Source organism: Entelurus aequoreus, linkage group LG08 (assembly GCF_033978785.1).
Source record: "Entelurus aequoreus isolate RoL-2023_Sb linkage group LG08, RoL_Eaeq_v1.1, whole genome shotgun sequence".
Classification (NCBI taxonomy): domain Eukaryota; kingdom Metazoa; phylum Chordata; class Actinopteri; order Syngnathiformes; family Syngnathidae; genus Entelurus; species Entelurus aequoreus.
The window spans coordinates 70,107,123-70,132,122 of NC_084738.1; the positions used below are offsets into that span (position 1 = coordinate 70,107,123).

At 32.6% G+C, this 25,000-nt stretch overlaps 1 protein-coding gene across 8 annotated transcripts in view; it reads left to right on the forward strand.

Moving 5' to 3' along the window:
* rnf157 (ring finger protein 157) overlaps positions 1–25,000 on the forward strand; it is an 83,265-nt gene that overhangs the window by 30,803 nt on the left and 27,462 nt on the right. For 5 of the 8 annotated variants that reach the window (XM_062057199.1, XM_062057207.1, XM_062057203.1 and 2 more), the window contains exons 3-14: positions 537–625; positions 4,805–4,954; positions 5,031–5,148; positions 5,215–5,281; positions 5,344–5,414; positions 10,233–10,280; positions 13,331–13,402; positions 13,469–13,628; positions 13,700–13,812; positions 13,875–14,104; positions 22,290–22,392; positions 22,449–22,557. In XM_062057199.1, coding sequence (XP_061913183.1) covers positions 537–625; positions 4,805–4,954; positions 5,031–5,148; positions 5,215–5,281; positions 5,344–5,414; positions 10,233–10,280; positions 13,331–13,402; positions 13,469–13,628; positions 13,700–13,812; positions 13,875–14,104; positions 22,290–22,392; positions 22,449–22,557 — 1,330 coding nt within the window. The remainder of the gene's footprint in view (positions 1–536; positions 626–4,804; positions 4,955–5,030; positions 5,149–5,214; positions 5,282–5,343; positions 5,415–10,232; positions 10,281–13,330; positions 13,403–13,468; positions 13,629–13,699; positions 13,813–13,874; positions 14,105–22,289; positions 22,393–22,448; positions 22,558–25,000) is intronic. The other 3 variants (XM_062057201.1, XM_062057200.1, XM_062057202.1) reach the window with 3 other exon arrangements.

A 25,000-nucleotide genomic window follows, 5' to 3' on the forward strand; every position in this document is an offset into this window, starting at 1 on the left:
ATATATATATACATGCATGCTTTGGAGCCTCTGCCTCAAAAGAAATAATGTTTGCCTTGGTGCCCTAAAATATGAGCCCTTCTTTAAGGCAACACTTGCCTTGACCATAAAAAGCTAAAATCCGAGGCCTGCAAAGCCAAAGAGATCAAAAAAGGCTATGAAAACAATAGCACAGCATGGATAGGGTGACCTCCACCAGGTGTTTCCAGACTTTTTTCCACTGAGAGATACAATAAAACTCTATCCTGCACGATGGAAAAAGTGAGGACACACCTGCTGCCCATACTTCAGAGCCTCATCAATAGCTGACGTCAACAAAAGACAGCAGATGTTGTATTTTTTACGCCGCATCAGCACGGCCGCACCGGTGCTGCGCAATGGACAAACCGGGAGTGGTCGTCTGTCATCTGTCATCTTGCAAACTTCAATTACCAGCGCTGACGAGAGGAATGTCGCGGCCACTCCTCGTAGTTCCAAAGTGTGTATTTGACTTTAAATTCCTGTCCCCCCCCTCCTCCCCCTCCTCCTTCTTTCAGTTCCCGTATGCGGCGCCTCCACCTCAGGAACCAGTGAAGACGTTACGAAGCCTTATAAACATCCGCAAGGACACACTGCGGCTTGTACGGTACGCCTGCTGCAACACAACTCCTCCTGGCCAAACTGCTGACTTCAAGCAAGTGGCCCCCATGTGGGGTTTACCATAGGGGTGTCCCCACTTTTTCACTGCCGATACAAAACCGGGATTGGAGCATCGAGTATTGGCCGATATTAAGCCGATAAAATACGATGCCTACCTTTACTATTTTGTAGTGTGGAAAGTTGATCAAGTGAAATGAGTCAAACTGGTAGGTATGAAAAACACTAACATATTTATTATTAACCATCTGGAATAGACTGGTGCTGACTTGAAATAGGTCATGTTATGTTTTTCTTCTACATTTAAAACACTTCCTACTGGTCTACAACCTTTTTGACCTCAGGGCCCAACTTTTCCACTACGGTCGTGGTCAAAAGTGTACATACACTTGTAAAGAACATGCTGTCATGGCTGTCTTGAGTTTCCAATCATTTCTACAACTCTTATTTTTGTTGTGATAGAGTGATTGGAGCACATACTTGTTGGTCACAAAAAAGCATTCATGAAGTGTGGTTCTTTTATGAATTTATTAGGGATGTCCGATATTATCGGCCGATAAATGCTTTAAAATATAATATCGGAAATTATCGGTATCGGTTGATTTATTTTGGAAAACATTGTTACATTGTTTAATGCATCCAGCGGGGCATCGCAACAAAATTAGGCATAATAATGTGTTAATTCCACGACTATATATCGGTATCGGTTGATGTCGGAATCAGTAATTAAGAGTTGGACAATATCAGAATATCGGATATCGGCAAAAAAGCCATTATCGCTCCGAAGTATAAGTCGCACCAGCCGAAAATGCATAATAAAGAAGGAAAAAAACATATATAAGTCGCACTGGAGTATAAGTCGCATTTTTTGGGGAAATGTATTTGATAAAACCCAACACCAAGAATTACGGAGCCCCTAAAGGGACATGGGGGAATGTATTTTTTTTATAATAATTTATTTATTTATTTTATTTTTTTTTAGACATGTATCTCGTGCGCACGAGAAACTTTTTATAAAGTTATGAATTTTTTTTTTTTTTTAATTATATTTTGAAAAAAAAAATTTTTTTTAGACATGTATCTCGTGCGCAGGAGAAACTATCTCGTGCGCACAAGAAACTTTTTATAAAGTTCTGAAATTTTTTAAAAATTTTTATTACATTTTTAAAAAAAAATTTTTTTTTAGACATGTATCTCGTGCGCAGGAGAAACTTTCTCGTGTGCATGAGATACATGTCTAAAAAAAAATTGTTTTATTTTTATTTTCGAGAAACATTCTCCTGCGCACAAGATAGTTTCTCGTGCATACATGTCTAAAAAAAATAAAAATAAAAAATAAAATAAAAAAATTATAAATTATGATTTTTTTTTTTATAACTTTATAAAAAGTTATAGCGATAAGAGATAGTTTATTTTGCGCACGAGATACATGTCTAAAAAAAAACAAAAAACATTTTTATTTTCGAGAAACTTTCTTCTGCGCACAAGATAGTTTCTCGTGCATACATTTCTAAAAAAAATAATTAAATAAAATAAAATAAAAAAATTATAAATTATGATTTTTTTTTTTATAACTTTATAAAAACTTATAGAGATAAGAGATAGTTTCTTTTGTGCACGAGATACATGTCTAAAAAAAATAAAAATACAAATACAAATTATTTAAAAAGAAAATTCCCCCATGTCCCTTTAGGGGCTCCGTAAAGAATAGACATTTGAAAGGCAATTTAAAATAAATAAAGAATAGTGAACAACAGGCTGAATAAGTGTACGTTATATGAGGCATAAATAACCAACTGGTATGTTAACGTAACATATTATGGTAAGAGTCATTCAAATAACTATAACATAGAACATGCTATACGTTTACCAAACAATCTGTCACTCCTAATCGCTAAATCCCATGAAATCTTATACGTCTAGTCTCTTACGTGAATGAGCTAAATAATATTATTTGATATTTTACGCTAATGTGTTAATAATTTCACACATAAGTCGCTCCTGAGTATAAGTCGCACCCCCGGCCAAACTATGAAAAAAACTGCGACTTATAGTCCGAAAAATACTAGAATTGAAATAAACAGACTACTATCCAATAAAAATAATTAGCAATCCTGTACAATATGCAGAACACTATACAAAATACTATACAGAGCAAGACAAGAGTATCGGAGTAATAAATAATCAGTGTCGGATGTATCGGACTGGAAGGGTATTAGGGTAGGGCAGGGGTCACCAACCTTTTTGAAACCAAGAGCTACTTCTTGGGTAGTGATTAATGCGAAGGGCTACCAGTTTGATACACACTTAAATAAATTGCCAGAAATAGCCAATTTGCTCAATTTACCTTTAACTCTATGTTATTATTAATAATTAATGATATTTACACTTAATTGAACGGTTTAAAAGAGGAGAAAACACAAAAACAATTACAATTAAATTTTGAAACATAGTTTGTCTTCAATTTCGACTCTTTAAAATTCAAAATTCAACAGAAAAAAAAGATAAAAACTTAAAAAAATAATTTATGGAACATCATTAGTAATTTTTCCTGATTAAGATTAATTTTAGAATTTTGATGACATGTTTTAAATAGGTTAAAATCCAATCTACACTTTGTTAGAGTATATAGCAAATTGGACCAAGCTATATTTCTAACAAAGACAAATGACTATTTTTTCTAGATTTTCCAGAACAAAAATTTTAAAAAATATCAAAAGACTTTGAAATAAGATTTAAATTTGATTCTACAGATTTTCTGGATTTGCCAGAATAATTTTTTTGAATTTTAATCATAATAAGTTTGAAGAAATATTTCACGAATATTCTTCGTCGGAAAAATAGAAGCTAAAATGAAGAATTAAATTAAAATCTATTTATTATTCTTTACAATAATTTTTTTTTTTACACTTGAACATTGATTTAAATTGTCAGGAAAGAAAAGGAAGGAATTTAAAAGGTAAAAAGGTAAATGTGTTTAAAAATCCTAAAATCATTTTTAAGGTTGTATTTTTTCCTCTAAAATTGTCTTTCTGAAAGTTATAAGAAGCAAAGTAAAAAAATGAATGAATTTATTTAAACAAGTGAAGACCAAGTCTTTAAAATATTTTCTTGGATTTTCAAATTCTATTTGAGTTTTGTCTCTCTTAGAATTAAATATGTCGGGCAAAGCGAGACCAGCTTGCTAGTAAATAAATAACATTTAAAAAATAGATGCAGCTCACTGATCCGACTGAACTCTAACTTATAATAAATAATTCACCCTGATACAATACCCTACCCCAGGGGTCACCAACGCGGTGCCCGCGGGCACCAGGTAGCCCGTAAGGACCAGATGAGTAGCCCGCCGGCCTGTTCTAAAAATAGCTCAAATAGCAGCACTTACCAGTGAGCTGCCTCTATTTTTTAAATGTTATTTATTTACTAGCAAGCTGGTCTCGCTTTGCCCGACATATTTAATTCTAAGAGAGACAAAACTCAAATAGAATTTGAAAATCCAAGAAAATATTTTAAAGACTTGGTCTTCACTTGTTTAAATAAATTCATTTTTTTTTTTTTACTTTGCTTCTTATAACTTTCAGAAAGACAATTTTAGAGAAAAAATACAACCTTAAAAATGATTTTAGGATTTTTAAACACATATACCTTTTTACCTTTTAAATTCCTTCCTTTTCTTTCCTGACAATTTAAATCAATGTTCAAGTAAAAAAAAAGGTTGTATTTTTTCTCTAAAATTGTCTTTCTGAAAGTTATAAGAAGCAAAGTAAAAAAAAATGAATGAATTTATTTAAACAAGTGAAGACCAAGTCTTTAAAATATTTTCTTGGATTTTCAAATTCTATTTGAGTTTTGTCTCTCTTAGAATTAAATATGTCGGGCAAAGCGAGACCAGCTTGCTAGTAAATAAATACAATTTAAAAAATACCGGTAGATGCAGCTCACTGGTAAGTGCTGCTATTTGAGCTATTTTTAGAACAGGCCGGCGGGCTACTCATCTGGCCCTTATGGGCTACCTGGTGCCCGCGGGCACCGCGTTGGTGACCCCTGGGGTAGGGTATTGTATCGGGGTGAATTATTTATTATAAGTTAGAGTTCAGTCGGATCAGGACACCCCTATTTTTAAATCAATCAACAGCTGTCATGACCTGTCTGTCTGCGCCACCGTTAGATGCAGCGAGGACCTGAAGCTGCCCGGCGACGACGTGGCGGGTAAGCAGAGGGCCTGCTACAACGTAGAGTTCACCTTCGACTGCGACACCCAGGTGGCCATCACCATCTACTACCAGGCCGTAGAGGAGTTTCACAACGGGGTGCCGGTGTACGTTTTTTTTTTTTTTTTTTTTGCCGACATGATTGGCAGCGCATTGGTTGACTTTTCTGCGCGCTTCCTGTAGTTACCTGCCCCAGGACGGCTCCCTGCAGTCGGAGACGGTGCACTTCAAGCGGGGGGTCAGCCAGCAGTTCTGCCTGCCGTCGCACACCGTCAACCTCAGCGAGTGGGCGGACGACGAGGTGAGCGATTACGTTCCTCCAACCTTCACCACTTTGCACTTATATTGTCCGATCCGCCCTCCTCAGCTGCTGTTCGACATGGACAAGGAGGTTTTCCCCATGGTGGTGCAGGCTGTGGTGGACGAGGGTGAGGGTGAGTTTCCTCCATGGGCCGTAGTTGTCGTGCTGTTGACCAACGTTCTTCTGTGCCCACAGAACATCTGGGCCACTCTCACATACTGCTGGCCACCTTTGAGAAGGTAAATCCACCGCCGAGGTCTCTAAAGGTGCATACCAGGGGTTTGACGGTGCATGTACATAACCCAAAACCAGTGAAGTTGGCACAAAATGGTAAAATAAATTCTTTCCCATTCTTGCTTGATGTACAGCTTAAGTTGTTCAACAGTCCGGGGGTTTCCGTTGTGGTATTTTAGGCTTCATAATGCGCCACACATTTTCAATGGTAGACAGGTTTAGACTAAAGGCAGGCCAGTCTAGTACCCGCACTCTTTTACTATGAAGCCACGCTGTTGTAACACGTGGCTTGGCATTGTCTTGCTGAAATAAGCAGGGGCGTCCATGATAATGTTGCTTGGATGGCAACATAATATAATATATCTGTATATAAATTACTCTGTACACATATTATGTATATATTCGTATATATCAGGGGTCACCAACCTTTTTGAAACCAAGAGCTACTTCTTGGGTACTGATTAATGCGAAGGGCTACCAGTTTGATACACACTTAAATAAATTGCCAGAAATAGCCAATTTGCTCAATTTACCTTTAACTCTATGTTATTATTAATAATTAATGATATTTACACTTAATTGAACGGTTTAAAAGCGGAGAAAACACGAAAAAAATTACAATTAAATTTTGAAACATAGTTTGTCTTCAATTTCGACTCTTTAATATTCAAAATTCAACAGAAAAAAAGAAGATAAAAACTTAAAAAAATAATTTATGGAACATCATTAGTAATTTTTCCTGATTAAGATTAATTTTAGAATTTTGATGACATGTTTTAAATAGGTTAAAATCCAATCTACACTTTGTTAGAGTATATAGCAAATTGGACCAAGCTATATTTCTGACAAATGACTATTTTTTCTAGATTTTCCAGAACAAAAATTTGAAAAAATATCAAAAGACTTTGAAATAAGATTTAAATTTGATTCTACAGATTTTCTGGATTTGCCAGAATAATTTTTTTGAATTTTAATCATTATAAGTTTGAAGAAATATTTCACGAATATTCTTCGTCGGAAAAATAGAAGCTAAAATGAAGAATTAAATTCAAATCTATTTATCATTCTTTACAATAAAAAATTTTTTTTTTACTTGAACATTGATTTAAATTGTCAGGAAAGAAGAGGAAGGAATTTAAAAGGTAAAAAGGTATATGTGTTTAAAAATCCTAAAATCATTTTTAAGGTTGTATTTTTTCCTCTAAAATTGTCTTTCTGAAAGTTATAAGAAGCAAAGTAAAAAAAATGAGTGAATTTATTTAAACAAGTGAAGACCAAGTCTTTAAAATATTTTCTTGGATATTCAAATTCTATTTGAGTTTTGTCTCTCTTAGAATTAAAAATGTCGGGCAAAGCGAGACCAGCTTGCTAGTAAATAAATAACATTTAAAAAATAGATGCAGCTCACTGGTAAGTGCTGCTATTTGAGCTATTTTTAGAACAGGCCGGCGGGCTACTGATCTGGCCCTTACGGGCTACCTGGTGCCCGCGGGCACCGCGTTGGTGACCCCTGGTATATATGTTAGATTTTTTATGTTTATTTTTTATTTTTTATTTTTATTTTATTTTATTTTATTTTTATTTTTATTTTTTTATTTTTTATTTTATTTTTTATAGCTATATTAGTCTATTTATACCTGCATTGTCCTTTCCATCATTGTAACTGAGCTACTGTGTTGAACAATTTCCCTTGTGGATCATTAAAGTTTGTCTAAGTCTAAGTCTAACATATGTTGCTCCAAAAGCTGTATGTACCTTTCAGCATTAATGGTGCCTTCACAGATGTGTAAGTTACCCATGTCTTGGGCACTAATACACCCCCATACCATCACACATGTTGGCTTTTACACTTTGCGCCAACAACAGCGAAGCCGGCGGCGTTTCTGGGTGTTGTTGATAAATGGCTTTGGCTTTGCATAGTACAGTTTTAACTTGCACTTACAGATGTAGCGACAAACTGTAGTTATTGACAGTGGTTTTCTGAAGTGTTCCTGAGCCCATGTGGTGATATCCTTTACACACTGATGTCGCTTTTTGATGCAGTACCGCCGGAGGGATCGCCGATTTCTCGAAACCTGTATGTATCTTTCAGCATTAATGGTGCCTTCACAGATGTGTAAGTTACCCATGTCTTGGTCACTAATACACCCCCATACCATCACACATGTTGGCTTTTACACTTTGCGCCTATAACAATCCGGATGGTTCTTTTCCTCTTTGGTCCGGAGGACACGACGTCCACAGTTTCCGAAAACAATTTGAAATGTGGACTCGTCAGACCACAGAACACTTTTCCACTTTGCATCAGTCCATCTTTGATGAGCTCGGGCCCAGCGAAGCCGACGGCGTTTCTGGGTGTTGTTGATAAATGACTTTGGCTTTGCATAGTAGAGTTTTAACTTGCACTTACAGATGTAGCGACCAACTGTAGTTACTGACAGTGGTTTTCTGATGTGTTCCTAAGCCCATGTGGTGATATCCTTTACACACTGATGTCGCTTTTTGATGCAGTACCGCCGGAGGGATCGCCGATTTCTCGAAACCTGTATGTATCTTTCAGCATTAATGGTGCCTTCACAGATGTGTAAGTTACCCATTCCTTGGGCACTAATACACCCCCATACCATCACACATGCTGGCTTTTACACTTTGCGCCTATAACAATCCGGATGGTTCTTTTCCTCTTTGGTCCGGAGGACACGACGTCCACAGTTTCCGAAAACAATTTGAAATGTGGACTCGTCAGGCCACCGAACACTTTTCCACTTTGTATCAGTCCATCTTAGATGAGCTCGGGCCCAGCGAAGCCGACTGCATTTCTGGGTGTTGTTGATAAATGGCTTTGGCTTTGCATAGTAGAGTTTTAACTTGCACTTACAGATGTAGCGACCAACTGTACTTACTGACAGTGGTTTTCTGATGTGTTCCTAAGCCCATGTGGTGATATCCTTTACACACTGATGTCGCTTTTTGATGCAGTACCGCCGGAGGGATCGCCGATTTCTCCAGATTCTCTGAACCTTTTGATGATATTACGGAGCGTAGATGGTGAAATCCCTAAATTCCTTGCAATAGCTGGTTGACAAATGTTGTTCTTAAACAATTTGCTCACGCATTTGTTGACAAAGTGGTGACCCTCGCCCCGTCCTTGTTTGTGAATGACTGAGCATTTCACGGAAGCTGCTTTTATACCCAATCATGGCACCCACCTGTTCCCAATTAGCCCGTTCACCTGTGGGATGTTCCAAATAAGTGTTTGATGAGCATTCCTTTGAACTTTCTCAGTCTTTTTTGCCACTCGTGCCAGCTTTTTTGAAACGCGTTGCAGGCATCGAATTCCAAATGAGCTAATATTCGCAAAAAATGACAAAAGTTTACCAGTTGGAACGTTAAATATCTTGTCTTTGCAGTCTAGTCAATTGAATATAGGTTGAAAAAAATTAGTTTTTATTTACCATTTACACAACATGCCAACTTCACTGGTTTTGGGTTTAAATAAAATAATGAATATCTATTAACACCGAAAATTGGCACCGTTGGGTACCGGTATCGATTCCCAGGTACCGTATCGGTTCAAGTGTGAACCGTACATATCCCTAGAAACTATCCACCATTGTACCATTTATAAGTCAGAAAAGACTACATTCATCATGAGTCCCCTTCAAGGCCAAGGCACTTATATGGTTATGGTGTAACGCAGGGGTCACCAACCTTTTTGAAAGCAAGAGCTACTTCTTGGGTACTGATTAATGCGAAGGGCTACCAGTTTGATACACACTTCAATAAATTGCCAGAAATAGCCAATTTGCTCAATTTACCTTTAACTCTGTTATTATTAATAATTAATGATATTTACACTTAATTGAACGGTTTAAAAGAGGAGAAAACACGAAAAAAAAGACAATTAAATTTTGAAACATAGTTTATCTTCAATTTCCACTCTTTAAAATTCAAAATTCAACCGAAAAAAAGAGAAAAACTTAAAAAAAGAATTTATGGAACATCATTAGTAATTTTTCCTGATTAAGATTAATTTTAGAATTTTGATGACATGTTTTAAATAGGTTAAAATCCAATCTACACTTTGTTAGAATATATAACAAATTGGACCAAGCTATATTTCTAAGAAAGACAAATCATTATTTCTTCTAGATTTTCCAGAACAAAATTTTTAAAAGAAATTCAAAAGACTTTGAAATAAGATTTAAATTTGATTCTACAGATTTTCTAGATTTGACAGAATAATTGTTTTGAATTTTAATCATAATAAGTTTGAAGAAATATTTCACAAATATTCTTCGTCGAAAAAACAGAAGCTAAAATGAAGAATTAAATTAAAATGTATTTATTATTCTTTACAATAATAATAAAAAAAAATACTTGAACATTGATTTAAATTGTCAGGAAAGAAGAGGAAGGAATTTAAAAGGTAAAAAGGTATATGTGTTTAAAAATCCTAAAATCATTTTTAAGGTTGTATTTTTTCTCTAAAATTGTCTTTCTGAAAGTTATAAGAAGCAAAGTAAATAAATTAATGAATTTAAACAAGTGAAGACCAAGTCTTTAAAATATATGGATTTTCAAATTCTATTTGAGTTTTGTCTCTCTTAGAATTAAAAATGTCGGGCAAAGAGAGACCAGCTTGCTAGTAAATAAATAAAATTTAAAAAATAGAGGCAGCTCAATGGTAAGTGCTGCTATTTGAGCTATTTTTAGAACAGGCCAGCGGGCTACTCATCTGGTCCTTACGGGCTACCTGGTGCCCACGGGCACCGCGTTGGTGACCCCTGGCGTAAAGTGACACACCCTTAAAGAATTGGTATTGACACGCCACCTTGTTTGCTCGGCAGCACATGGACGGCAGCTACTGCGTGAAGCCTCTGAAGCAGAAGCAAGTGGTGAGTAGGTTCTGTCCCATATTTTCCTGCTCCTTCTGAAACCAAGGCTATGTCTCATCCATCACACTGGAGCCTCACCACCCTCCATCACCGTAGGGCAGGGGGTGTCCACATTTTCCCACTGAGGGCCGCACAATGAAAAATGACAGCATGCGGGGGCCATTTTGATATTTTTCATTTTCAAAACCAATACAATATATTATGATTTCAGTCATAAAAATGTAAAAAAATGAGTGATTTGTTATTTTTATTGTTTGAATGCTCCAAAACATTCACACATATAGTTTTCTTCACCAAAATTCATTTATTTATTATTCAACTTCTTTCCCTTGACAAATTCCCCCCCAAAATCCCAGATTTCCCAGAATTCCAGGTTTTCCGGGACATTTTTCCCTTTCAAAATGAATTGGCCATTTTTCAAACTTCCACCATTTCCACATTTTTCAACCTATTCAAACCATTGCACCTTCAACACATTCCACCATTCTGGGAATTCAAACTTCCCTTTTTCCAAGTTGGAAAAAAAAATTCCAGGATTTTCCAGAATTCCGGCTTTTCCAAAGCCCTATTTCCACCCTTTTTTCTGGCGACTACTCCTTCCACATTTTTCAATGCATTTCAACCGATCCACCGTCAAAACATTCCTCTTAATTAGGAAAAAAAACTAAGTTGTTTTTTGAACTGGGAAAAAAAATACAAAAAAAAAAAAATACAAAAAATATATATATATATTCCGTCATCATACATCATCGCGCTCTGAATATATATATATATATATATATATATATATATATATATATATATATATATATATATATATATATATATATATATATATATATATATATATATATATATATATGTATGTGGGCTCTGTACCGAGGATGTCGTTGTGGCTTGTACAGCCCTTTGAGACACTTGTATATATACATATATATATATATATATGTATATATACATATATATATATATATATATATATATATATATATATATATATATATATATATATATATATATATATATATATATATATATATATATATATATATATATATATATATTCCGTCATCATACATCATTGCGCTTGGAATATATATATATATATATATATATATATATATATATATATATATATATTCCGATATATATATGTATATATATATATATATATATATATATATATATATATATATATATATATATATATATATATATATATATATATATATATATATATATATATATATATATATATATATATATATTCCGTCATCATACATCATACATCATACATCATTGCGCTCGGAATATATATATATATATATATATATATATATTCCGATATATATATGTATATATATATATATATATATTCCGATATATATATGTATATATATATATATATATTCCGATATATATTCCGATATATATATGTGTATATATATATATATATATATATATATATATATATATATATATATATATATATATATATATATATATATATATATATATATATGTATATATATATATATATATATATATATGTATATATATATATATATATATATGTATATGTATATGTATATACGGTATATATATATATATATATATATATATATATATTCCGTCATCATACATCATTGCGCTCGGAATATATATATATATATATATATATATATATATATATATATATATATATATTCCGATATATATATGTATATATATATATGTATATGTATATGTATATACGGTATATATATATATATATATATATATATATATATATATATATATATATATATATATATATATATATATATATATATGTATGTGTGGGAAAAAATCACAAGACTATTTCATCTCTACAGGCCTGTTTCATGAGGGATTTCCTCAATCCTCAGGAGATTTCTCCTGAGGATTGAGGAAATCCCTCATGAAACAGGCCTGTAGAGATGAAATAGTCTTGTGATTTTTTCCCACACATACATATTACGCTCTACCACGGTATCGAGCACTATTTTTTGGATAATCTAATTAAGACATATATATATATATATATATATATATATATATATATATACCGTCATCATACATCATACATCATTGCGCTCGGAATATATATATATATATATATATATATATATATATATATATATATATATTCCGATATATATATATATATATATATATATTCCGATATATATATGTATATATATATATATATATATATATATATATATATATATATATATATATATATATATATATGTATATATATATATGTATATGTATATACGGTATATATATATATATATATATATATATGTATATATATATATATATATATATATATATATATATATATATATATATATGTATATATATATATATATGTATATATATATATATATATATATACGGTGTGTATATATATGTATATATATATATATATATATATATATATGTGTGTGTATGTATATGTATATATGATATATATATATGTATATGTATATATGTATATGTATATACTGTATGTATATGTATATATATAGGTATATGTATGTGTATATGTATATATGTATATGTACTGTATACGTATATATGTATATGTATATATACACTGTATGTAAATGTATATATGTATATGTATATATATATGTATATGTATGTGTATATGTATATATATGTATAAGTATATATGTATACATGTATATGCATATGTATATATATATGTATATGTATATATATATATACTGTATATATATATATATGTATATATATATATATATATATATATATATATATATATATATATATATATATATATATATATATATATATATATATATATATATATATATATATATATATATATATATATATGTTTATGTACATATATATATATATATATATATATATATATATATATATATATATATATATATATATATATATATATATATATATATATATATATATATATATATATATATATATAGTATGTATATGTATATGTATGTATATTATCTTCTTGACTTCTCCAGGTGGACGGTGTGAGTTACCTCCTGCAGGAGATATACGGCATAGAGAACAAGTACAACAGCCAAGAGTCGAAGGTAAATGGCCATACGGCGGCACGCTGAGGCGAAGGAGCGCGGCTGATGGAGATTGTGCGTCCTCAGGTCGCCGAGGACGAGATCAGCGACAACAGCGCCGAGTGCGTGGTGTGCCTGTCGGACGTGCGCGACACGCTCATTCTGCCGTGCAGACACCTGTGTCTCTGCAACGCCTGCGCCGACACGCTGCGCTACCAGGCCAACTGCTGCCCTATTTGTCGACTGCGTGAGTCCTTCTTTCTGCTCCACTCGGGTCACAAACCTTCTCATCCGCTGTCGTTTGTTTTGTTTCGCTAGCCTTCAGAGCTCTGCTGCAGATCCGAGCCATGAGGAAGAAAGTCAGCCCCTTGACGCCCACCAACTTCAACCCCGTCATCACCTCACAGACGTCGGACTCCGACGAGCACTCGGTACGGAGACGCCATCTCGCCGCCGCGATGTTACGTCGTATTTGAAGTGTTCTTCTTCGCAGGCGTCCGAGCACATCCCCCCGGGCTACGAGGCCGTGTCCCTGCTGGAGGCCCTCAACGGGCCCCTGGCCACCTCCTCCGTGGCTCCGCCCCTCCACTCCGGCCCCAGCCACGTGTCGGGGGCGCTGCCGCCTTACAGTGGCGACGCCCACCCTGCGGCCGCCCGCTCCCTCTCCCCTCTGGACCACTCCAACTCTAGTCAGGGACTCAAACTCAAGAAGAGCGGCTCCAAGTGAGGACCCTTCCAGTTCCGTTTAAAGCAGTGGTCCCCAACCACCGGGACCGATTGTTGGCTCTCACAACGTCTGCTTGATTAGCAATGTCGTCGATGGGGAAGGGATCTGTGGCTGGGGATTGTACTTGTGCTTTAAACCAGTGGTCCACAACGTTTTTGTAGCTGCGGACCGGTCAACGCTTGAAAATTTGTCCCACGGACCGGGGAGGGGGGGGGGGGGGGGGTATTTAAAAAAAAAAAAAAAAAAAAATTGTTTTTTTTTTTTTTTAAATTTTTTTTACATAAATAAATACAATCATGTGTGCTTACGGACTGTATCCCTGCAGACTGTATTGATCTATATTGATATATAATGTATATATTGTGATTTTTATGTTGATTTCATTAAAAAAAATAAATAAAAAAATAAATAAATAAAAATAAATAAATAAATAAATATATATATATTTTTTTTAATTTCTTGTGCGGCCCGGTACTGGTCCGCGGACCAATTAGTACCGGGCCGCACAATAAATAAAAAAAATAAAAAAAATATATATATATATTTTTTTTTAAATTTTATTTTATTTTTTTTTTTTTTTTAATGAAATCAACATAAAAATCACAATATATACATTATATATCAATACAGATCAATACAGTCTGCAGGGATACAGTCCGTAAGCACACATGATTGTATTTATTTGTGTAAAAAAAAAATAAAAAATAAAAAATTATTTTATTTTATTTAATTTTTTTTAATGAAATCAACATAAAAATCACAATATATACATTATATATCAATATAGATCAATACAGTCTGCAGGGATACAGTCCGTAAGCACACATGATTGTATTTATTTATGTAAAAAAAAAAAAAACATTTTTTTTTTTTTTTTTAATTTTAATTTTTTAATTTTTTTTTTTTTTTTTTAATGAAATCAACATAAAAATCACAATATATACATTATATATCAATATATATCAATACAGTCTGCAGGGATACAGTCCGTAAGCACACATGATTGTATTTATTTATGTAAAAAAAAAAAAAAAAAAAATTTCCCGTGGGACAAATTTTCAAGCGTTGACCGGTCCGCAGCTACAAAAACGTTGGGGACCACTGCTTTAAAGCACAAGTACAATCCCCAGCCACAGATCCCTTCCCCATCGACGACAATGCTAATCAAGCAGACGTTGTGAGAGCCAACATTGATTAGGTTGGGAATAATTACGATCCAGAACCTTATAGAATAAAATAGAATGGACTTTATTGTCATTATATTTGCATATAACAAGATATATTATATATTATATTATATTTTGAGACTGAATATACTGAGGATGAGCAAAACGGATGAGTGCTAAACGGATGCGGCTTTATTGTGACGCTAGCATCCGCAGCATTGCTAGGTGCTAAATATGCAAACTAACCATTTTAAATCATAACAAAACAAACACGTACTGTAATATTTCCACTCTCGTTGGCATGCCGACGATGCATTTTAGCTTATTTTGTGCGTTTGAACAGAAAAATCATTGATTTTGATACTTGGGGCCATCTTAGAAGTATGCTAACTTTTCCCATGTTAATGTTAGCATGCTAACGTTTTACGCTAGTATTTTAACTAATAATATTAACTGGAACCTAAAAATCATTAGAAGTATGCTACATTTTCCAATGGTATCATGTTAATGTTAGCATGCTAGTATTTTACACTCGCATTTTAGCTCATTTTATGCGCTTAAACCAAAAAATCATTGATTTTGATACTTGGTGCCATCTTAGAAGTATGCTAACTTTTCCCATGTTACCATCTTAACGTTAGCATGCTAACATTTTACACTAGTATTTTAACTAATAATATTAACTGGAACCTAAAAATCATTAGAAGTATGCTACATTTTCCAATGTTATCATGTTAACGTTAGCATGCTAACATTTTACACTCGCATTTTAGCTCATTTTATGCGCTTAAACCAAAAATATCATTGATTTTGATACTTGGCCCCATCTTAGAAGTATGCTAACTTTTCCCATGTTACCATGTTAACGTTAGCATGCTAACATTTTACGCTAGTATTTTAACTAATAATATTAACTGGAACCTAAAAATCATTAGAAGTATGCTACATTTTCCAATATTATCATGTTAACGTTAGCATGCTAACATGTTACACTCGCATTTTAGCTCATTTTATGCGTTTAAACCAAAAAAATCATTGATTTTGATACTTGGCGCCATCTTAGAAGTATGCTAATGTTTCCTATGTTACCATGTTAACATTAGCATGCTAATGTTTTATGCCAGTATTTCAACTAATAAAATTAACTGTAACATAAAAATCATAGATTTTAAAACTTGGCACCGTCTTAGATGTACGTTAACTTTTCCTATGCTATCATCAATCAATCAATCAATGTTTATTCATATAGCCCTAAATCACAAAAGTCTCAAAGGGCTGCATCATGCTAACATTAGCATGCTAACACTTCTTGCTAGCGTTTTAGCCCATTTTAAGCGTTTCAACCTAAAATCATTGATTTTGATACTTTGCGCCATCTTAGAAGTGTGTCAAAGTGTCTTATGTTGTCATGTTTACATTAGCATGCTAACGTTTTACGCCAACATTTTAACTAACAATAGTAATTTCAACCTAAAAATCAAAGCTTTTGACACTTTTTGCCATCTTAGAAGTACGCTAACTTTTCCACTGTTATTAGGGCTAACATTAGTATGCTAACATTTAATGCTAGCATTTTAGCTCCTTTTGATGATTAAAACCTAAAATTCATAGATTTTGACACTTTTTGCCATCTTAGAAGTACGCTAACTTTTCCACTGTTATTAGGGCTAACATTAGCATGCTAACATTTAATGCTAGCATTTTAGCTCCTTTTGATGATTAAAACCTAAAATTCATAGATTTTGACACTTTTTGCCATCTTAGAAGTACACTAACTTTTCCACTGTTATTAGGGCTAACATTAGCATGCTAACATTTAATGCTAGCATTTTAGCTCCTTTTGATGATTAAAAACCTAAAATTCATAGATTTTGAGACTTGTCTCCATCTTACAAGTATGCTAACTGTTCCCACCATAACCAGCAATATAATTGTCAACTTTATTGTCAATTCTTCACATGTACAAATACTTTTCCACTGTTATTAGGGCTAACATTAGCATGCTAACATTTAATGCTAGCATTTTAGCTCCTTTTGATGATTAAAACCTAAAATTCATAGATTTTGACACTGTTTGCCATCTTAGAAGTACGCTAACTTTTCCACTGTTATTAGGGCTAACATTAGCATGCTAACATTTAATGCTAGCATTTTAGCTCCTTTTGATGATTAAAACCTAAAATTCATAGATTTTGACACTTTTTGCCATCTTAGAAGTACGCTAACGTTTCCACTGTTATTAGGGCTAACATTAAGCTAGCATTTTAGCTCCTTTTGATAATTAAAAACCTAAAATTCATAGATTTTGACACTTTTTGCCATCTTAGAAGTATGCTAACTGTTCCCATTATAACCAGCAATATAATTGTCAACTTTACTGTCAATTCTTCACATGTACAAGACATACTAAGAATGGAAATTATGTTTTCAGCACAAATCAAGGGCCGAACAGGATTCATTATTTAACCTCTTAAGGCCCGAGCTGTTTGTTTACATGCTTTTTTTTGGTGCTATTTACGCTTATTGGACCCTAATTAGAATAAAAACTAAGAATCATCTTTTGATATGATGTACTTAGTCCATAAGTACACAAACGTGTACTTCATGTTTAGTGACATGCTAGTTCTTATTTTTACACTCCCCCCCCCAATTCCATTGTATGTTACACTCTTCTGACACCACCAGAGGGCAGTATAAGTGTCCACATAAGTGGCCATAAGACCCCAATTCAGTAGTGTACACAATTTTGGAAATAAGAGCTAAAAGGTGCTGTCCACGCATGTGGCCACTAAGCCTTTAGAGCAGGGGTCACCAACGCGGTGCCCGCGGGCACCAGGTAGCCCGTAAGGACCAGATGAGTAGCCCGCTGGCCTGTTCTAAAAATAGCTCAAATAGCAGCACTTACCAGTGAGCTGCCTCTATTTTTTAAATTGTATTTATTTACTAACAAGCTGGTCTCGCTTTGCCCGGCATTTTTAATTCTAAGAGAGACAAAACTCAAATAGAATTTGAAAATCCTAGAAAATATTTTAAAGACTTGGTCTTCACTTGTTTAAATAAATTCATTCATTTTTTTACTTTGCTTCTTATAATTTCCAGAAAGACAATTTTAGAGAAAAAAATACAACCTTAAAAATGATTTTAGGATTTTTAAACACATATACCTTTTTACCTTTTAAATTCCTTCCTCTTCTTTCCTGACAATTTAAATCAATATTCAAGTAAATATATTTTTTTTTTATTGTAAAGAATAATAAATACATTTTAATTTAATTCTTCATTTTAGCTTCTGTTTTTTCGACGAAGAATATTTGTGAAATATTTCTTCAAACTTATTACGATTAAAATTCAACAAAATGATTCTGGCAAATCTAGGAAATCTGTAGAATCAAATTTAAATCTTATTTCAAAGTCTTTTGAATTTCTTTTAACATTTTTTGTTCTGGAAAATCTAGAAGAAATAATGATTTGTCTTTGTTAGAAATATAGCTTCGTCCAATTTGTTATATATTCTAACAAAGTGCAGATTGGGCTTATGTCATCAAACTTCTAAAATTAATCTTTATCAGGAAAAATTACTAATGATGTTCCATAAATTCTTTTTTTAATTTTTTCAAAAAGATTCGAATTAGCTAGTTTTTCTCTTCTTTTTTTTCGGTTGAATTTTGAATTTTAAAGAGTCGAAATTGAAGATAAACTATGTTTCAAAATTTAATTGTCATTTTTTTTCGTGTTTTCTCCTCTTTTAAACCGTTCAATTAAGTGTAAATATCATTAATTATTAATAATAACATAGAGTTAAAGGCAAATTGAGCAAATTGGTTATTTCTGGCAATTTATTGAAGTGTGTATCAAACTGGTAGCCCTTCGCATTAATCACTACCCAAGAAGTAGCTCTTGGATATAAACCTATTGGATACAAACCTATTTAAAATATGTCATCAAAATTCTAAAATTAATCTTTATCAGGAAAAATTACTAATGATGTTCCATAAATTATTTTTTTAAATTTTTTCAAAAAGATTCGAATTAGCTAGTTTTTCTCTTCTTTTTTTCGGTTGAATTTTAAATTTTAAAGAGTCGAAATTGAAGATAAACTATGTTTCAAAATTTAATTGTCATTTTTTTTCGTGTTTTCTCCTCTTTTAAACCATTCAATTAAGTGTGAATATCATTAATTATTAATAATAACATAGAGTTAAAGGCAAATTGAGCAAATTGGCTATTTCTGGCAATTTATTGAAGTGTGTATCAAACTGGTAGCCCTTCGCATTAATCACTACCCAAGAAGTAGCTCTTGGATACAAACCTATTTAAAATATGTCATCAAAATTCTAAAATTAATCTTTTTCAGGAAAAATTACTAATTATGTTCCATAAATTATTTTTTAAATTTTTTTCAAAAAGATTCGAATTAGCTCGTTTTTCTCTTCTTTTTTTTCGGTTGAATTTTGAATTTTAAAGAGTCGAAATTGAAGATAAACTATGTTTCAAAATGTAATTGTCATTTTTTTTCGTGTTTTCTCCTCTTTTAAACCGTTCAATTAAGTGTAAATATCATTAATTATTAATAATAACATAGAGTTAAAGGTCAATTGAGCAAATTGGCTATTTCTGGCAATTTATTCAAGTGTGTATCAAACTGGTAGCCCTTCGCATTAATCACTACCCAAGAAGTAGCTCTTGGATACAAACCTATTTAAAATATGTCATCAAAATTCTAAAATTAATCTTTATCAGGAAAAATTACTAATTATGTTCCATAAATTCTTTTTTTTAATTTTTTCAAAAAGATTCGAATTAGCTAGTTTTTCTCTTCTTTTTTTTTCGGTTGAATTTTGAATTTTAAAGAGTCGAAATTGAAGATAAACTATGTTTCAAAATTTAATTGTCATTTTTTTTCGTGTTTTCTCCTCTTTTAAACTGTTCAATTAAGTGTAAATATCATTAATTATTAATAATAACATAGAGTTAAAGGTCAATTGAGCAAATTGGCTATTTCTGGCAATTTATTGAAGTGTGTATCAAACTGGTAGCCCTTCGCATTAATCAGTACCCAAGAAGTAGCTCTTGGATATAAACCTATTGGATACAAACCTATTTAAAATATGTCATCAAACTTCTAAAATTAATCTTTATCAGGAAAAATTATTAATTATGTTCCATAAATTCTTTTTTTAATTTTTTCAAAAAGATTCGAATTAGCTCGTTTTTCTCTTCTTTTTTTTCGGTTGAATTTTGAATTTTAAAGAGTCGAAATTGAAGATAAACTATGTTTCAAAATTTAATTGTCATTTTTTTTCGTGTTTTCTCCTCTTTTAAACCGTTCAATTAAGTGTAAATATCATTAATTATTAATAATAACATAGAGTTAAAGGTAAATTGAGCAAATTGGCTATTTCTGGCTATTTATTGAAGTGTGTATCAAACTGGTAGCCCTTCGCATTAATCACTACCCAAGAAGTAGCTCTTGGATACAAACCTATTTAAAATATGTCATCAAAATTCTAAAATTAATCTTTATCAGGAAAAATTAGTAATTATGTTCCATAAATTCTTTTTTAAAAATTTTTCAAAAAGATTCGAATTAGCTCGTTTTTCTCTTCTTTTTTTTCGGTTGAATTTTGAATTTTAAAGAGTCGAAATTGAAGATAAACCATGTTTCAAAATGTAATTGTCATTTTTTTTCGTGTTTTCTCCTCTTTTAAACCGTTCAATTAAGTGTAAATATCATTAATTATTAATAATAACATAGAGTTAAAGGTAAATTGAGCAAATTGGCTATTTCTGGCAATTTATTTAAGTGTGTATCAAACTGGTAGCCCTTCGCATTAATCACTACCCAAGAAGTAACTCTTGGATATAAACCTATTTAAAATATGTCATCAAAATTCTAAAATTAATCTTTATCAGGAAAAATTACTAATTATGTTCCATAAATTCTTTTTTTAAATTTTTTCAAAAAGATTCGAATTAGCTCGTTTTTCTCTTCTTTTTTTTCGGTTGAATTTTGAATTTTAAAGAGTCGAAATTGAAGATAAACTATGTTTCAAAATGTAATTGTCATTTTTTTTATGTGTTTTCTCCTCTTTTAAACCGTTCAATTAAGTGTAAATATCATTCATTATTAATAACAACATAGAGTTAAAGGTCAATTGAGCAAATTGGCTATTTCTGGCAATTTATTGAAGTGTGTATCAAACTGGTAGCCCTTCGCATTAATCACTACCCAAGAAGTAGCTCTTGGATATAAACCTATTGGATACAAACCTATTTAAAATATGTCATCAAAATTTTAAAATTAATCTTTATCAGGAAAAATTACTAATGATGTTCCATAAATTATTTTTTTAATTTTTTCAAAAAGATTCGAATTAGCTCGTTTTTCTCTTCTTTTTTTTCGGTTGAATTTTAAATTTTAAAGAGTCGAAATTGAAGATAAACTATGTATATAAACCTATTGGATATAAACCTATTGGATACAAACCTATTTAAAATATGTCATCAAAATTCTAAAAATTAATCTTTATCAGGAAAAATTACTTTTTTTAATTTTTTCAAAAAGATTCGAATTAGCTCGTTTTTCTCTTCTTTTTTTTCGGTTGAATTTTGAATTTTAAAGAGTCGAAACTGAAGATAAACTGTTTCAAAATTTAATTGTCATTTTTTTCCGTGTTTTCTCCTCTTTTAAACCGTTCAATTAAGTGTAAATATCATTAATTATTAATAATAACATAGAGTTAAAGGTAAATTGAGCAAATTGGCTATTTCTGGCAATTTATTGAAGTGTGTATCAAACTGGTAGCCCTTCGCATTAATCACTACCCAAGAAGTAGCTCTTGGTTTCAAAAAGGTTGGTGACCCCTGATGTAGAGGGTAAGTATGGATCCAATCATTTTAGAACCTTATGAAAGGAAATCGAAAGGATACCAAGGCCGAGTACTCGTTCTTTACCTGCGATATTTGCTGTCGTCGCGGTCTTTTAACTAAGCGTCCTATCTCCTGCGCACTTTAGGTCACTTTCCCAGAATTCCTCAGTGCTTCCCGAGGAGGAGGATGAGAAGTCCTGCAGCGAACTCGAGGCCTGTCGCCACAAACTCGCCGTGGATCAGCAGGAGGTGAGTTTTTGGGGATTTCTTTTTGTGGCTGACCTAACAAGGTCTTGTTTTTAAAGTGCGGAGTCACTCCAGACAGCGAAAACCTGACGCTGTCCTCCTCCGGGGCCATCGACCATTCGCCTTGCACCGGAACCCCGCTGTCCTCCACTATCACGTCCCCTGAAGGTAACGTTCACATTCTTTTTTTTATAGCGCTGCCTTCCCGCTAAAAGGTAACCCGAAACCCCTGCCCTTTTCAAAATAGGGCCTATCGCGTACCATCAACAGTAGCATACTGACTGCAGGATCTGTCGGATCCAACGTGTTCTGGGGTCTAATTACGGCGCTGGCACTGAGAACCGATTGGGTCGGAGTCGTAGAACCCGCCCGTCAGGAGAGCATTTTAACTAACAATAGTCATTTCAACCTAAAAATCTAAGCTTTTGACACTTTTTGCCATCTTAGAAGTACGCTAACTTTTCCACTGTTATTAGGGCTAACATTAGCATGCTAACATATAATGCTAGCATTTTAGCTCCTTTTTATGATTAAAACCTAAAACTCATAGATTTTGACACTTTTTCCCATCTTAGAAGTACGCTAACTTTTCCACTGTTATTAGGGCTAACATTAGCATGCTAACATATAATGCTAGCATTTTAGCTCCTTTTTATGATTAAAAACCTAAAATTCATAGATTTTGACACTTTTTGCCATCTTAGAAGTACGCTAACGTTTCCACTGTTATTAGGGCTAACATTAAGCTAGCATTTTAGCTCCTTTTGATGATTAAAAACCTAAAATTCATAGATTTTGAGACTTGTCTCCATCTTACAAGTATGCTAACTGTTCCCATTATAACCAGCAATATAATTGTCAACTTTATTGTCAATTCTTCACATGTACAAATACTTTTCCACTGTTATTAGGGCTAACATTAGCATGCTAACGTTTTACGCTAGCATTTTAACTAACAATAGTAATTTGAACCTAAAAATCAAAGCTTTTGACACTTTTTGCCATCTTAGAAGTACGCTAACTGTTCCACTGTTATTAGGGCTAACATTAGCATGCTAACATATAATGCTAGCATTTTAGCTCCTTTTTATGATTAAAACCTAAAATTCATAGATTTTGACACTTTTTGCCATCTTAGAAGTACGCTAACGTTTCCACTGTTATTAGGGCTAACATTAGCATACTAGAATTAGCATGCTAGCATTTTAGCTCCTTTTGATGATTAAAAACCTAAAATTCATAGATTTTGAGACTTGTATCCATCTTACAAGTATGCTAACTGTTCCCATTATAACCAGCAATATAATTGTCAACTTTATTGTCAATTCTTCACATGTACAAATACTTTTCCACTGTTATTAGGGCTAACATTAGCATGCTAACGTTTTACGCTAGCATTTTAACTAACAATAGTAATTTGAACCTAAAAATCAAAGCTTTTGACACTTTTTGCCGTCTTAGAAGTACGCTAACGTTTCCACTGTTATTAGGGCTAACATTAGCATGCTAACATATAATGCTAGCATTTTAGCTCCTTTTTAAGATTAAAACCTAAAATTCATAGATTTTGACACTTTTTGCCATCTTAGAAGTACGCTAACGTTTCCACTGTTATTAGGGCTAACATTAAGCTAGCATTTTAGCTCCTTTTGATGATTAAAAACCTAAAATTCATAGATTTTGAGACTTGTCTCCATCTTACAAGTATGCTAACTGTTCCCATTATAACCAGCAAAATAATTGTCAACTTTATTGTCAATTCTTCACATGTACAAATACTTTTCCACTGTTATTAGGGCTAACATTAGCATGCTAACATTTAATGCTAGCATTTTAGCTCCTTTTGATGATTAAAACCTAAAATTCATAGATTTTGACACTGTTTGCCATCTTAGAAGTACGCTAACTTTTCCACTGTTATTAGGGCTAACATTAGCATGCTAACATTTAATGCTAGCATTTTAGCTCCTTTTGATGATTAAAACCTAAAATTCATAGATTTTGACACTTTTTGCCATCTTAGAAGTACGCTAACGTTTCCACTGTTATTAGGGCTAACATTAAGCTAGCATTTTAGCTCCTTTTGATGATTAAAAACCTAAAATAAATAGATTTTGAGACTTGTCTCCATCTTACAAGTATGCTAACTGTTCCCATTATAACCAGCAATATAATTGTCAACTTTATTGTCAATTCTTCACATGTACAAATACTTTTCCACTGTTATTAGGGCTAACATTAGCATGCTAACGTTTTACGCTAGCATTTTAACTAACAATAGTAATTTGAACCTAAAAATCAAAGCTTTTGACACTTTTTGCCGTCTTAGAAGTACGCTAACTTTTCCACTGTTATTAGGGCTAACATTAGCATGCTAACATTTAATGCTAGCATTTTAGCTCCTTTTGATGATTAAAACCTAAAATTCATAGATTTTGACACTTTTTGCCATCTTAGAAGTACGCTAACGTTTCCACTGTTATTAGGGCTAACATTAGCATACTAGAATTAGCATGCTAGCATTTTAGCTCCTTTTGATGATTAAAAACCTAAAATTCATAGATTTTGAGACTTGTCTCCATCTTACAAGTATGCTAACTGTTCCCACCAT